A 17337-nucleotide genomic window follows, 5' to 3' on the forward strand; every position below is an offset into this window, starting at 1 on the left:
ACACTATCGAACAGAGAAGCCATCTGCAAGAATTGGCACAAAAATAATTTAGCCCACACATATTTAATAAGATGTAAACCATCGTCTGCAATGCATTAGAGTTAGCTTTCTTTAGTCATGTATCTCTATTTGCAGAACATTTTCAGTGCTCTGTTGCAGCTGGTTTCTGAACATAAGCATTTTCTTCCCAGTGATATCCATTGTGATGGTGAGAAGTGTTGCATTATTAGAACTAAGATACATGTCCGCAGTTAATCTTTCATGGATATACTAAAAGATTATAGCTGCCAGTGGTTTTGCTATATGCAGATTTTCTCTGAGAATATTAATGTGGTACAGTAAAGTGGGGCGGTCTAGGAATGGACATAGGCACAACAGTGATTTTTCAAGTAAGCTTGATTTGGGAAAGATGTCATGTAGGGGTACCACCGGGGCCGATTCATGCTAAATTAGTAATGTAGTACTTAACATATGTCAGTGTTATGAAGCTACATTGCCTTAGTATGGGCAGTACACTGCTGTATATAGAAATGCACAGGAAATTTAGTCATGACAAATCTTTAACTTGCAATTTATTTTTTTCTAGCAGTTTAAAAAACAAAGTCTGAGGAGAAGAAATGAGTAGATTTACTACAAAACATCAAACATTTCTTGCTCAAGCTGCAAAAATATCACAACTAATATGTAAAATTTCCCCACCACACCCTGCTCTGGAGGCTCTGTCCACACATCCCTTCAGCTCTACATGTAGTACTTTGAAGGTTGCACATACTGAAAGAAAAGGGAACACTTTTAAACAAAATGTACCTGTTCTCCTAGTTATGTGACCTTCCAACACCGTACTGTACCTACAGCAAAACAGGCTGCAATGTGCTAAATGTAAGTAACTGTGTGTCTGTGTGTGTGTGTGTGTGTGTGTGTGTGTGTGTGTGTGTGTGTGTGTGTGTGTGTGTGTGTGTGTGTGTGTGTGTGTGTGACATTTTAAGAGACTCTTACCAAGCACATACAGAAAAATATTCTTCTTGAAGGGAACACAGTTGGAAGAGCCAGTGATGATAGGATGTTTCTGGTCTGGTGCCATGTTGTCCTCCGTTGGACAGCTAGGAGTACAACATGAGCTGAGGTTGTATGCTTGTCTCTGCCAAGCCTTGTTATCACTTTAGATTTCATCATGCATGTACAGTTTGTGGGTGTGTGCAGACACACAGGGGAAGACGTAAAAGACCCTCATGTCAATGAGCTCACATCTTAAACACCATAATTACAGGGTACCCTTGGCTCATCAGGATATCCCTAAGCCGAGAGCAAGTGGCAGAAATGGCCGTGGTCATATCAGCAGGGTAAAATAGTCCACAGTTATGGGGAAGGTGTGAAAAATTAAAGTGTAAAATCTGCATGAGTCCAAATGTAACTGACATCTACCAGTCAGAGTTTGCTTTGGATCATAAACACTTATTTCTGTGAAGAGAGGGTACTGTGCAAGCAGTGATGCAATTAACTTAGACTAATAAGTGACAGCATTACTTCAAGTTGGTGCATCAGCACGTTAGTGCATCAGCATCATGCACCAGGTAACAACTACTCTTCGGTTATATTCTAAACATGCATGAGAGGCAGTTTAAGCACACTCAGGTGTTTGTGCTCACTAGAACGGGGATGACCACTTTTGCAATGGAGACAGCTACTACCTCTGAATTATCAGTAAGGCCAACAATCTAGTTACTGTAAAGTCAATATAGTGTGTACATGGTAGATATTGTAAGGAAGAACCTCCTATGTTTAGGTTATCCTCATGTTTATAAGAAGCATACCTGTGTGGTGTTTGCCTTCACATCACTCATCTGCTATGTAAGTGTGAGTTTTCCCTGTCTGCCATTTCTCACATGTTCTTACTAAGGTTAGGGCCAAAGAAATAATCATGAAGATCAGGCACATTCCCTACTACTGGTAGGAGACTAACAATGTACCCCATTATGTACACTTTCACCATATATCCCCAGGGAAAAATCTATGCTCTTTTCTTGACAGTGACACAGTTTGGCTGACAACTTTTGATACTGCTAAAAAAGTTTCTGCATTCAAACTTCCACCAGAGTTTCCATGACATGACTATGATCCAAATGAAACAGCAAAACAAGGTCTCCTGCACGGTGGAAATGCACGGCTCAAAACTGATGTGAGCCAAACAAAAACGAAGCCAGCATATAATAACCAGTGAAATCCTGAACCATTTATTTGGTAATAACCAAAAAAATACACAGACCGGTTTCGGCCGGATCAGTACACAGCCTTCATCAGTGTAAAGTAAAAATAGACTGTAGAACAAACCAGAATATATACAACCATCTGCAGTGTTATTGGTAGATTCAAAATTGCTCATTCAGACCTGGTGGGAACATACCACCCAATTTAACAATCCATTTTTTCTCTTTTGTGTTTAAGATAGAATGCCAACCCGTCTTGTTACTCATATTTCCTCTTATAATGTCTATGATCATAAAAGAAAAATTGGCAGAACGATGTATTAGGTGGTGTTTGTAAAGTGCATTATTGATTCTTTTATGTTTAATGTTACTAATATGTTCAGATATTCTCATCCTCATGGGCCTGGAAGTTTGGCCCACATAAAATGAGCCACAAGAACATGTAGCCATATAGATCACCCATTTGCTGCTGCAATTCCCAAAAAACTTGAGATCGTATACTATTGAGCAATTCGTGCTGGAAAATTGTTTAGATTGTATCATTCTAATACAATTGGAACAGTGACCACAAGGATAACAGCCTATAAGTGGTTCAACAGTCACCAATTTTGAATCTACCAATAACACTGCAGATGGTTGTATATATTCTGGTTTGTTCTACAGTCTATTTTTACTTTACACTGATGAAGGCTGTGTACTGATCCGGCCGAAACCAGTCTGTGTATTTTTTTGGTTATTACCAAATAAATGGTTCAGGATTTCACTGGCTATGATCCAAATGACTCATGCTTGACTAGTGGCCCTTAAGAACCAGCTAGGAAGAGTGTGAATATATGAAAGTGACACTTTTTCTATATTGAGAGGATGGAGACTTCAAGGGCCACTGCCTAGACTGACACCAGAAGAGGCTAAAAGTCATAAACAACTTTAGCAGGCAGGGTCATGCATGGGGCAGTGTGTGTTTCATTATCTGCTAGTTTATCCCCCATCCCCAGCTTGGGGAGCCATTTCTTGAATGTGCCAGGGAGGGAGGTTGTCTCCTGGAATGAACTAGCAAGAGCTCCATCTGTGACCCTCCTGCTGCTGTGGTATGAGGCTCCTTTACAGGGTTCCTCAGATTCATTAGGCAATTAAGCAGGGGTGGCTGCTGCAGCAGTTTGAGGAGGGTGCCCTTGATCCTTTCTTTCTGCATCTGGATCAAGATCTCTTCTGTAGTTCTCTAAAGCTTTTTTTTTCTTTCTCTTCATAGAAGTGGTGGGGACATTTGGGACATGATTGTTTTGTCCCCTAGTGACTGACAGTTGGTCTCTGGCTCTGCAATTCAGGCCATAGGTTTCAACAGGGGCTTGATGTGAGTAAACTCTTTCTGCATTCCCTTCTGAGGAGGAGAGCTTCATAGTTTCAGGGGAAGTGGATCCTATAGGATCAGCAAGGTTCCACTGAGTTAGGGACAAGTGTTTGTCCAAAGTCCTCTTGCCTTATTTTCTCTTGGTACTTGAATTTGGTATGAATTGGGCTGCTTAAAAGCATTTATGGCTTTATTGTGGGTGCCTCTTTGTCAGTAGGATCTAATAGTTTGGCCTTCCCTTCCTCACTTTGGGGACCTTTTCATTTTAGGACTCTGAGGTAGGAGTATATTCTTCTTCTTCTTCTTCTTCTGCTGGTTGACAACTTTCCTTACTCTGGGTCTCTGGTTCTGTGATTAAGCTTAGCTGCAGTTCTCATTTGTGTAAATCAGAAACTGGGACCAGACATCCACAAGTAACCCCTTTCTTCCACATCTTGAAAGGAATGGGTGGCTTCTGGATAGGGTAATCCCAGGTTGATTCCCTAGGTCAGCCAGTCAGGTGACTTGTTAGTTGTAAAGCATTGACCTAATTCCTTATATTGTGTCATTTATGCCACACCTTAAAAGGTCTTCTCAACAAGATCCATGCCATGTGCTTCTTCTGGAGTTTGTGTGAGCTCTCCTTCCTGTCCTCTTGCTAACTTGGTTGATGTGCTTGATTACAACCCTGGGGGGCTTGGAATTTCTCTTTAGGATCCAGTCAATGTTGTTTCTTCCTTCCTTGTTGGGGACTTGACTCCCTTTTTCCCCCTTGCCTGGATCCCTGGTATGCTGGCCCATGTCATGCTCTTCATATGGTGTGATGGGGAAGTCTGCTTTTTAGGTTTATAGTTGCATTCAGATAGTAATTTTTCTGGGAGATAGCTGGTGGCCTATAACTACAGGTATCTGTAAGTTCTAGGCACCTGTTGCTGGATCTTATCTCCATCCAATTCATTATGGACCACTCCTGCCCATCTCTGGGGTAAAGAGGCAGGATGCAAATGCAGACTTGTACTGATTACTACTCAGCATCCCTTCTAGGTGAGTGCTGCTCTCTGTGCATTATGGACATCTTCCTCCCCAGGGTCTTTAATTTTTGTTTTTTTACAGCAATAGGATCCTCTAACCATGTTACATTGAAAGCTCATTTGAGAACAATTTCATCTGTTCTGAGTGTCCTAATATTTTTGGGTAAAAGGCTGGTTATTCTTCCCCAGTGTGGACCTCTCCCTGCATTTTTCCACTTTACTTAAGTTGTTTTTCATCCCTATTCAAGCAGTTCTTCACATGGTTCCTAGAGGAAACTGGTAAATGGGTGGAAAGGGAGGACTTACTCAATACAGCACTGCTCCTTCTGGGGAGGGCAGTTCACTTTCCGAGTAAAAAAAATTGCCAGGTTTGATTTGTGGGTTATCCCTAGGCACATGTGGAATGAGAGGCTTTAAGTCTGTTCATTCTTGGAGGGGGACTGCTTCTGTGGTGACTTTGAGTTATTCCCCCTCTGGTCCAAACTGCAGTCTTATCTGCTCCTTTAAGAGTAGCTCTAGTGGTTCTTCGATGTGTCCACAGTTGGATCATTTATTATGATCCTGAGGTCCAGTGTGCTCACTACTCAGGAAATGTCCGTCTTGTTTTCTTTTTGATTTGGTGCTCCATAGTGCTCTGTCTTCCAGATAATCCTTGTCTGTTCGTCTTGCTACTTTTTTCACAGTGGTTTTGCTGCTTGAGAATAAGTGCAGCCAGAAGTCCCCATCAAAGAGGGTCCTAATTGATAGACATAACAATTGTGTTCTTACTATGTCAGATGATATAAGAAGAGAACCATTCTGAATGATAAGAAACATGCTTATTCAATGCCCCTGCCAGTAACCATTCTTCTTTCTAAATGGCTTTTCCTCTTGGAATCACTGTAAGTTGGCCACATAACTAGACGGATATCACTTGTTAGCAATGTGTCTGCCGACTATTCACTTTTACTTGGTTAGCATACATGTGCCCACTGGCTTTATGCAGCAAACTGCCAGGCTCATTAAGTGAAAACTCTTATGCAGCTGGTGTGTGCAATTACAACTCACAATCTGTCTGACTGTGGGAACTTCCAGAAAAATGGCACCAAATCCTAGTGATTCCAAAATGGTGGTCGCCTGGTGAGCTGCATCCACTCTGAGCTCCTCATTTTATCCTGCTTTCTTTAAGTTTTATTCTTCTCAAAGCTCTGTGACGTCTCTAGGAACAAAGGAATTCTTCACTTCATCATAAAATCAACCCACTCAATACTCTTAGCTTTGAAAAAAGGTCTAAAATCAAACTTATAATCTATATTAAATCTCAAGGCCTCATACTCACTGTGTTTCAGAAGGCCTAATCTTGCTCCAGTATTTGGAAGACCACATGGCAAGGCAGCAAAAATCTTCAAATGATCCTATCACAATGGAGATACAGACAACAAAGGCTAAGTCTTCAGTAATTTTTTCACCAGAAAAAGAGTCCCTATCAAAAAGGCAAAAAACTAATAAACAACAGATGGAACTTAACAAAAATACTGTCAGCTCTAATGAAGACCCTGGCTTTCACATGGATGAACTAAAACAGGCCCTACAACCCATACACTCAGCTATCCAGAATTTTTCTGAACAGCTCTCAACAATAGTAAAATCCTTCACTCAGATTGCAGAAAGAGTGGGATCACTTGAACAAAAATCACAGGCAAATGAACTGCAAATACAAGCTCTAACTGAAGATCTCTGTGCTAAATCTACAGTCATAACAGACTTACAAATGAAAATAACTGACTTAGAGGCAAGAAGTCGTAGAAACAATATACTAATAAGAGGTCTTCCGGAGAGTTATGACAGCCAAGGTTTAATTACTATTGCTAAACAAATCTTTGAATCTTTACTGCAACTTGATGATGAGAAGCCTGAAATCACCATCGAAAGAGCCCACCAGCACTTCGTAGAAGACAGGACACCACAGTCCCCCGACAAATCTATGTTAAACTTCTCAACTTTCAAATCACGCAAAAAATATTAAGTGCAGCCAAAAAACATAAATTCCTCATGTGGAACAACCATAAAGTCTCCTTTTCACAAGATCTACCCTTAACCATTAAAGAAAATAGACAAAAGCTAGCTCTGTTTTGCGCAGATTTGATAAAAAGAAAAATGGCACCAAATCCTGATTAGCTGGAGAAATAACTTAGCAACAGCTAACTTGCTAACATGTATCCATCAGGTTAATTTGCAGATTTGATAAAAACTATATTAAGAATGTTAATTTTGTACAATGTAAGTAGCTTCTGTGTGATTTTGTTTTCAAAGACAGCTTTAGCAGATAGACTTTTGTCAGAGAGTTGCTGTTGTTGAAGACAATGTTGTTAGACTGTTGTCAGGAATGCTGTGGTTGTGTTAACTTATTTTACATCAAGTTTGTCATTATAAAGTTATATGCTCAGGATTTCCTAAATGTATAAGTAATTTAGCAAAATTAATATATGCCAGAGCTTTCTGTGTTGAAAAAAGTATCACGTTTTAAGGAGTGTTTTTTTTTTTTTACCAAACATTATTTTTTAATAATCTTTTACCATATGCATAGTGGATCCTATTTAGTAATCTATTTTCCTTGCAGCTGGATATACTGGATTATGATGGTGAAGAAATAAGTGGTCTGGCAAGATGCCCATTTGATGCCAAGCAAACCAATGTTGCTCTGTTTGCAGGTAGGAACTTCAGTAGTAATAAATCTGGATGATTAATGATGATGGTGATGCTAGTATGCTTTAAAATGAAAAATATGTAGCTAGAGTGCATGCCAAGGAAAGCTGTAAGCTACAATAATTCATTTATACAGCAAGAGATGCTCAAGGCATCTGTAACAATTAAGCCTAATCAAAATCAGATTCACTTAATTCAAGATAAGGTCTCTGTTTTTAGCAAAATAATTCAAGTAATTACTGAAAGAACATGAATGGCCTCAAACAGTTTTGCATAATTTGAATTGTAGGCTCATGTGAGCAGCATTTAAGTTGGTCTGTGTTGTTTTTCAGATGACAAGCTTTACTCAGCTACTGTTGCAGATTTTCTGGCTAGCGATGCTGTTATCTATCGCAGTATGGGAGATGGTTCTGCTCTAAGGACAATAAAATATGATTCTAAGTGGTTGAAGGGTAATTATATGTTTCTTTGTCATTTTAAAGATAAGTATGTAACTTACTGTTTTTGTCTTGGAGAAGAATTTGTCTGTTGGTCCCCTCAGCTTAAACATCAGGTTTCTAATACACAGTGGAGCTAGCTCCCAAGATCTGCACTGATGTATGTTGTAACGTTGACCACTGTCAGGTTTCACTCATACTTTGGCCGTAAGTGCAGTTTTCTAAGCTGCTTTGAGTGCATACATGCTACAACCCATTATCATGCGAGGTATGCGGTACAAATGGAATCTTCGCTTCCTGACAACAAACATTAACAGAACCAGTGTAGTCAGCAGTCATATTGCACTCTGAAGACATGCAGTTTCTCACCTTATCCTGCATTGTTCTGAGTATTGTAATGCATGCTGGAAGTCCCTAATCATGCTGATTTTCACTTTCTCCTTCTGATGAGATTCATGGTTATCTACAGCACTGCTGGAGAAAGACGACTTCCTGTCATCTCACCTAACAGTGCTGCTGTCCCCTGGTGTTACTTTGTTTTATTTATTTATTTTTTTGTTGTTGATTTGTTTGTTTAGATATATCTGCCTGCCCTAATGTGTTTTCCAACCTGTCAGTGTTTTGATTACATTAATGCATGCAAATCCATGTTCGTTACTTTCCCTTATTTTGTTTTATTTTTGTTTAGATATGTCTGCCTGTCTGAATGTATTTTATACCCTCTTAGTATGTGTTAGCTCTCACATACCTTAGTCCTCAAAGAAAATGCGTATCACACAACACTGTCATGCTTTATTCATGTCAACTGCAGCTCTGACATGATAAAACACACTTTAGCTGAATGTTTTGCTTCACAGCCTTTTGTATTACCCTATTTTGTGCTGGCATTTACAAAACCATACTTGTTGTATCTTTCGGCTTTTCCCGGTTAGGGACCACCACAGTGGAACTCAGGTCCGCTAATGATTGGCAGTAGATTTTTACGTACCGAGTTGCCAGCTCTGACGTACAACCTTCAACGAAGGTACGCCCACTCACGCATGTCTCCACACAGAAGACGCTTTAGCTGAGAATCGAACAGGACAACGTCTTACTGTGAGGCGACAACACTACCGCAGCACCACCACTGCATAACAATCGACTAACCGTACCATACAAACTTCACACTGAGGCCAATTAAACAGCATGATGCTAACATAGTAGACCATTAATGTCTGCTTATTGCTTAATTTACCAAGTAATAATAATAAAGACTTGTTCCTGATCTAGCTATGAAGACATTACATTTTGCATAATATGTTTATTAAGCCTTTGAAGGTGATGTATTTTTTTGTTTCACCCCAAATACTCAGAATGAAAAAATAGTTTGGTTAGTACTGTTTCAACAATTGTGTAATTTCTTCTGTAGTGTTCTACTTTGACAAACTGACAGTGACATTTTAATGTACCATATCACTTCTTCCCGATTCTCTCCCAGAATGTTAATATGTGTTGTTGGAGGCTCCTGCTGAAAACTGGAAAGGGTACCATAAATATAGAAAACTGTGTTAATAGGTAGCTATGAAGGTAGAGCATTTAAATGTATGACATGTAGCTGTGAATCAGATCATAAACCACAGAGAAGTCCGTTTAAAATATTTTCTGAAGAAAGGTTTACAGTTCTAAAAAATGTTGACTTTATGCCTTATATATTTCAGAGTATTTATTTAACCATGGTGTTTCAGAATTCTAAATGCATTTCTATCTTAATTTTTCCTAGAGCCCCATTTTTTGCATGCAATGGAATATGGCAGCTATGTTTACTTCTTCTTCAGGGAGATCGCTGTAGAACACACCAATCTGGGCAAGGTAAGCAAAAAAGTCTGGCATAATCAGATGTAGAGGTTACTACAGTTTAAGGTGCACTGACTGAATCTTCATGCTGCCAGTAAAACAAAAACAAATACTAGCTTTCTGTGAAACTTAGAAGAATGTTAATTCTGTTTCAAAGGTAATGAGGACTCTTCATGTATTTTATAAATGCTAGCTTTATTCTGAGGTGTGAAGTTTGGACTTGGGGTAGAAGTGCATCAGGTTTTACTTACCTCATTCTCAGTGTTCAAACTCACTTTAATACTGGTGTTTTGGGGCTCCCCTACAATTGTTCAAATTGAAAGTGCTCAAGTGTCAGTAACACGTTGGAAAAAAAAGATGGACAGCGTAATGCTGAATGCTGTTTCCCATAGGATTCATAGCTGGTGTGATTTTTAAGTGCTCACTGACAATGATTCATTTGTTTTGGGAGATTCTTCTCTTCAAGTTGGAACAACTGTGGAATTGGTATACTTAAGTTTGGGTGTTGGTGGGGAGCTTGCACCTTACATTGGGTAGGTGCAGATGGCCCATCTCCTCAAAAAACAACTAAAACTGTTTTTTTCACCCTTCTGAATTTCTGGCATTTTTTTTCATCCTTTCAGCTTCTTAGCTTTCAGGAAGTTGTCATTTCATAGTACAGCTGTATTTTGATCAGCTGTTATCAACTGGCTTAAAAATGTTTCCAGCAGAAGATTGGACTCTGATGGCTAGCCTGTCTTAGGATGCCCAAGTTGTCATTTATGAGTCCTGTAGGTCGTATTTGCTGGAAAGAGCATCTGATTTATTTTTCATGGCAAAATCCATGTTTAACATCTGAAGCTGACTTCCTGGTATAACTTATAACTTTACTTCCTTCATTTTGAGAAACAGTTCCTCGTTTTACTTCCCAAAACGTTGCTGTTCCATATTGAAATGGTTTATCACACATTTACTGTTAAGGTTTTCAAGCAAATATCCATGGCAAAAAATAAATATTTGTTTTGCTAACAACACATTCATAACTGTATCTAAATACATTTTAACCATTCTATGAACTTTTAAGTTGTTAGCAACAGTTGCATATTTTGCCTGTTTATTTCATATCCTGGAAGCATACCTCTCAGCTGTCCTAATTTTTGCAGAATGTCCAGATTTTTGCCTCATACTTTGTCTCTTCTTTACAAAATTTGTGGTTTTGTGGCAAATCACAGAGGATTAAAGTAATTAAATAATGACATACATTTGAGTTTCAGTCTTCATATCCTTCAGAAAAATGCATTCTAACAGAAACCCTGTTATTCTAGCAACCTTATAAGTTTATAATAGCAATATGTAAAATCTGCCCCCATTTCTGGGCCTTTGTCCCCTTTATTTTAGTCTTTATCAAGATTTTTTACACTAAGAGGTTGAGCGGTAAGTCTGGGAGCCTGTATTTCACTCTCGAGACTGAAGATTGACAGGTATTTCTGCCACATTTGAGGAAGTTCCAGTTTTGCAGTATATGTTAAAGCTCACAGCAGTAAAGGAGTTCATCCTTTTTTGTATGCTGTTTGTCCTTATTTATATGGGTTTTAAATGGGTGCATAAGACAGATACGAGTGCAACTGCCTGTGAAGAAGTGTATTTAGAGAAAGTTGTTCCTGTAAGTAGATTTCTGAAAATTATTTTGTTCATTCAAAGAAATTGAGCATACTGTTAAACTCTGCTGTCAGGGTTTACAGCTGTATGGTAATACAAGGACAGCAAATGAATTTGTGCTCAGGTGTGATCTGTTTCTGGCCATCTTAATTCATCATTGCTTTCTTGATTGCTCGATATTTTTTATTTAGAAGGTTGCACTGAGTTTTATTTTTCTACAGCAATGAAACTGACATTTGTATCAGCACTGCCTTTTTTAACTTTCTTTCCCCCTATGATAATTGTGGATGAGTTCTAGCAAATTAATCAGGTTTAAACCTCTAAACTTTAATACAGCCAAAAGATAAGAAGGAACTTGTAGCTTGTTTGGGAGTGTGCTGTGTTTCATAATATTCAGGTACAAGTGACACTTCCTTTCCATTCTGTTTATGTGCTTCAGAACGTTGAGAATGCTGTAACATTGATTCCCTACGTTGTTGTGTCTTTCGGCTTTTCCTGGTTAGGGATCGCCACAGTGGAACTCCGGTCCGCTAATGATTGGCAGTAGATCTTTACGTGCCGAGTTGCTGGCCCTGACGCACAACCTTCAACGATGGTATGCCCATTCATGCATGTCTCCACACAGAAGACGCTCTAGCTGAGAATCGAACAGGACAACATCTTACTGTGAGGTGACAACACTACCGCAGCACCATCACAGCAACAAATATTGTAACATGGTTTCAAGTGCTGGTTTGGAGTTAAAAACCTGCTTCCACTGTTAAGTTAAGCTGTCAAAAAGTTTTTAGAAATGTTTTTGTAAATTCTGATTTACTGATGCTTAATACTCCAGGAACTTTGAAGTTGAATGTGAGTCTGGAAATAGGAAAGACTGTTGTGATTAAGAGAGTTATGGTTGCACTTTTATTCTAATGCGATTGCCTCTTTAATGGATTTCTGGGTTCAGTACTTTTATGGGGAAAGGATGGCATTATCTGTAGTCAACTTTTTTCAAAAATAGGATGGAGTCTGTTCCTTGTATCTACTTTGGCATCTTCTCTCCTTTGCAAATCCATTTTGAAGTGTTCAGAGAATGATGCTGTTCTTAATGTTTTAGTAAGCTGACTTAGCTGATATAAAGTGTGGACAAAAGTTGGTGGTTGATGATTCTTTGCTTCTAGACAAAGAGAAAAAACGCTTTTTTGGGAAGAAAATGTACTGTGTTGGTGTTTCTCTTTTCTTTAATGCTTTAAATGTGTTGTTTACAATTATATACCAGAGTGCCTTGGTTACTTCATTGCTGGAGAATACAGCACTTGGAAGTAAAAGCAAACAAAAGAAGCGTTTTGCTGACAATAAGTGAACTCTTTCAAAAGAATTTAGAAATGCGACTGAGACTCAGCTTTAGTGCAGTAAAATCTATAGTTTATGACTATAAGGCAAGGACTTCTGAAAGGGTGGTCTTGCTCTCAGTATGTGGCTACAAAACTAAGAAACTTGTTTGTAACTACAGAGGTCCTTCTTTATACTTTGGTAACAGAATTAGAGTGAAAGGGTAAAACTAAGGAGACTGTATTTTTGTTTTTTGGTGTTGTTTCTGTTCTAGATTTGCATACCAGGAGGTTCTTACTTCTTTAATAAGTGGCCTTTTGATCAGGTGATTTCCACTAAGAACAAGCCTTTAGCAGTAGATCTTCTGGGTGGAGTCCTACAGCATTTGGTGATATAGGGAGAAGTTCCCAGTGACAGAAGTTACCCTAACTAAACTTTTCTCTCCAGATAACTGATTTTTAATGCCCTTGTTTCACTACAGTGGGGGATCTCTGCTACTCCTCCAGAAGAATGTTAGAAGCATTTATGAGAGGAGTTCTACATTCTTCCTGAAAAACAAGTTTGCAACTCAACCTATTCCAAAGACAACCAGATTTTTCTCTTCAAGGTTTGTTCTCCTTTTGGAGAATTGCAGTCAAATAAAGGACGTTTTCAATCTTCAGCAGAACAGGATTTCATTCTTAATCCTTTCTCCATATCAAATAGAGAAGATTATCCTATTTGATCTGACGCCTGTTTTGTTGACAGTCATCTTCAGTGCCTGAACTGCAAAACTTTGATGACTTTCCTGTTATAAAGCCTCCTTCAAGGATAAGGCAGTCTCGTATGTCAGACTGATTTCTATGCTTGCTACAATGCTGCACATAGCTTTTACTCATTATGTTTAGCTTTTCATCCCTTTACCCACAGCCTTTGAATCTGGGGTCGAGGCTACTATGTTAGATAGATCCAAAAAGGTATCTGTCAATCTATGTTAGAAGGACCAAAGGCTATGGCAGGATGAGACCACCATATGGTTTACTGTTGTAGGTAAACAGATCATTGGTAAATGATTTCTCTTCTTATACTGGCTTTTTTATGGCTGTGATGGTCAATGTAGTTTAGATCATATATATTTGTTTTGCATAGTATACCAATTATTTTATGACACTGATGGGAACTCCTTTGAGGGTCTTGTCAGAAACTACTGCACTAGAGAAGTGGCATTTTTATTAGCCTTCCTTAGCCAGATGTGAGAGACAGACAGTCGTAGTAAAGACAGCAGAACACAGAAGGTCCTAGTAAATGTAGTTCACTGTCATGAAAGGATGTTGGCAGCTAAAGGTGACCAATGATGTTAATGACATGCCAAGTTTGGGAGCAAGCCCAAAGCATTGTTGAAGCTAATTAGGAGTGATTACAAAGGTGAAGTATCTTGTGGTCTGCTCTCTTTTCTTTTAAGGGGTTTCAGTGGTTTCTTCCCATTGATACCCTGGTAGCTTGGAGTGGTCAGTTATGCTGGATCCCAAAAATGCAGGCATCAGATTGCAGAGGTGCATTAGGGGGCATGGTGGCATCTGTCCTGAAACCATTACATTTACAAGAGGGTAGGTTTAAAAAAAGAAATGCTCCTTCTCATTAGAGTTGTAGAAGCCATGGAAACCTCACCACAGTCAGGATTAGCCCTGTATTGGTTGCTGTAAGGTGACAGGGACCCTTGAAAGACACAACAGATGGTAAGTGAGGAGGCTTGAAAATGTGGCATAGGAGGCATCATTATATCCAGACCTTCAAATACATTTCAAAAAATGTAAGGGATTGACTAGATAGGAGCTTGTGTCTGGGCTACTTTATTATTATTATTATTATTATTATTATTATTATTATTGGAAACGTCTTCATTAGTAACTCCCCAGAAGCTCTGGAAAAAAACATTATTCTTTTTTGCTGAAAACAGAAACACAGGCAAAAGATTAGTAAGAAAAATAAAAAGATTTTCAAAGTTGAGCTTAACACACCAAGTTAAATTCATTGCAATACACTTATCTGGAGGCAAAAAAACAAGTAAAGTGATGAACAGTGGAATGGGATTTAGTAACAATAAAATAAGGAATGTCAGAATCCCTAATGGTAGACCACCAAAGTCTGATAGTACCAAGGACAATTTTAGAAAATTAGTTCTCGCGTTCGATTCTCGGCTGGAGCGCCTTCTGTGTGGAGTCTGCATGTCCTCCCCGCGGTCGAGTGGCTGGTGTACGAAAGACATGCATGAATGGGTGTGCCTTCATTGAAAGTTGGGCATCGAGCTGGCATCTCAGCACCATAAAAATCTACTGCCAATCATTAGCGGACCGGAGTTCCGTTGTGGCGACCCCTAACTGGGAAAAACCGAAATAAGAAGAAAAGAAGTGTGCTTAGGAAGAGGCTTTGAAAAAATAAAGTATTTTTGCTCTTTGTAGACAGGAAGGAAAAACTGTTTGATGTTGTGCACAGTCCTAGGGAGTTCATCTTTTCAAGTCATAGACGTAGTAGTTATACTTCAGAAAAAGGCAGCAAAGTGGTATAAAACATATATAGGGAGGTGTAAAAGCCTAGAATGTGCATTCTTAAAGATGGTAGAGGATGATAGACTCTTTTAAGTACATCACGCAAATCTGTCAAGTCAGAGTACTATCCATCTCTCAAAAAGGAAAGAGATGTGCAAGAACAAGAACGCACAATTTGAAGTTCTAAAGTGAGCAGCCAGGGAAGTATTTTACTTAAAATGTGAATAACTGAAACAGATTTTTTTGAGATGCAGATGGGAGTGATTCTTAGTGGGAAAACAGTCAACTGAGCAAGGTTGCATACTAATGTGCCTGGAACAGACGAGATAATGATCTTGTAATTCTGGGAAGAAGAGGAAATACATTAAGCAGGATTAGCAGTTTATTGACGATATAGGAAAATACACAGACCAGGTGACAAAGCAGCCCTTATCTGCTCTCAAAATCTTTAGTTACATGTTTTATTTATTATTTATTTGACATTTGTTGACCGGGTTTGTCCAAATGAGCCAAATGGCCCTTTTTCAGTGGAGACCTGAGGAGAAAAGCTTCAGCATACAACATACAGGTTTTTGAAATCACAAAGAATACAAAAGATACAAAATATATGCATGGTAAAAATAAAGAAATCAGGTGCAAAAATATACATAAAATGTACAATTAAAAGTATATGAAATGTAGTAATTTTTTTTTTTTTTTTGATGTTTAGGGGAGAGCAAGTTAGTTCTGCAGATGTAAGAATGGAGAGAATATGACCAGCATGTTCTGAAAAATAGAAGAGAAGTGAAAGATAACAATTAGAGAGGAAGTGATAGTTAAGGAGGATTGTGAATCCTCCTTATGTACTATCACTTTGTAAACATTATTAAATATTAAATATTTTATATTAATTTAAAATTCAGATATATACACACATATATCTATATGCTAACTATATATATATATATATATATATATATATATATATATATATATATATAGTGTGTGTGTGTATGCTATTTCCACCATATACATTTGTATATAATCTTTATCTCATAACTGTATATGTGTACTATATAACTTTACCCTTGTATGTTTCTGTTATGCTGTTTTTTGCCCATTTTTGGGCCTGAGACATAGCTGAATTGGGTCTTCAAGCCATGTCTACCTGGTTATCAAACAGAAAATAGATAAATGTTTTATTTTTAAGAAGGTGGATCACAAACAGCCACTAAATGCAGAATTCCTGATTTTGTAACCATTTTGCAGACATTTTTTGGTGTTTACATCAATCGCTCATGGTTGATTGGAAGTGGTCAGTATGGACTGGTGTAAAATCAGTTCTGTTCATCTGTTTTCATTTTTTCTTCAACTCTACCATAAGAAATACAAGTTTGCAATGTTACTGCAAAGTGCAAACAGCCTGGTATCAGAGTTGATGTCACATTCTGACCTAGTATCAGAGTTAGTGTCACATACTGATTCTGACCTGGTATCAGTGCTAGTGTCACATTGCAATTGACTATTACAGGCTTTATGTGAAAGTAACTTGATTACAAGTCCCTGTCAGCAAACACTTCTTAAAGATAGCCATAAGTTTTGCATGGACTTTGCAAACAGAGTAATAAGTTGAGTGTTGTCTGCACTGACATTTTATGCTAGCCTTGAGTAAACCCAGAGAAATTTGTGCTGCTGTCTAGTAATGAGTGGTTTAAACAAAATTTCACTAAAGGATATACCATGCCATAGTTTGTTTAGCATAGTTGCATTGAAGACGTTTTGCCATAAAATAAAGAATATAAGCATGCAGTGGTTTATCTTTAACATTGGTTGGTTCGTTAAGATACTAGGCTATGGGAAAGTGAAAGCTTGGTTATAAAATGCCCTTTAATAGAATATTTACAAACTAAAGTAAGACATCCATATGAGTTGAAGAGGTCACTATCTAAAAGGTTGGATGTGTTGCTGTAAGGCAAAGACATTTATTTTTTGTTTACATATTTAGAATACACAGGCAAAAAAAATTGTTCATTCTCCCGGAAGCTTTAAGTTAATGAATATTTCACTTTTTATATAAATGCACTTCATGACACTCCTGGTGCACTGTAAATTTGCCTCAGTAAATTATTAAGCATATTACTCATGGTTAATTAAAGCCTTTAAATCCCTCTGACAGTATGAGTTTGCAAAAGGTTGAGGGCAGAGCTCAGGCTGTTATATTTGCTCAATGATGCATTAAACCTCAGATCCTTATTAAGTAAATATTGCTTACCGTGCCTATGTGCAGTTTTAAAATAAGAAAAAATAGAGTGTAGTATACATTCTATTGTTTGGTAAAATCTATGAGAATTTTTTTAGTGCAACAGA

The 17337-nt window shown here is 38.2% G+C and overlaps 1 protein-coding gene across 7 annotated transcripts in view; it reads left to right on the plus strand.

Annotated features, from left to right (window-relative positions):
* The window catches only part of SEMA6D (semaphorin 6D), a 368460-nt gene that overhangs the window by 247515 nt on the left and 103608 nt on the right, over window positions 1-17337 (plus strand). For all 7 annotated transcript variants that reach the window (XM_044077577.1, XM_044077576.1, XM_044077574.1 and 4 more), the window contains 3 exons: window positions 7162-7252; window positions 7580-7699; window positions 9444-9532. In XM_044077577.1, coding sequence (XP_043933512.1) covers window positions 7162-7252; window positions 7580-7699; window positions 9444-9532 — 300 coding nt within the window. The remainder of the gene's footprint in view (window positions 1-7161; window positions 7253-7579; window positions 7700-9443; window positions 9533-17337) is intronic.

This window comes from Protopterus annectens, chromosome 7.part0, assembly GCF_019279795.1.
Source record: "Protopterus annectens isolate FY-2018-M chromosome 7.part0, PAN1.0, whole genome shotgun sequence".
Lineage (NCBI taxonomy): Eukaryota > Metazoa > Chordata > Ceratodontiformes > Protopteridae > Protopterus > Protopterus annectens.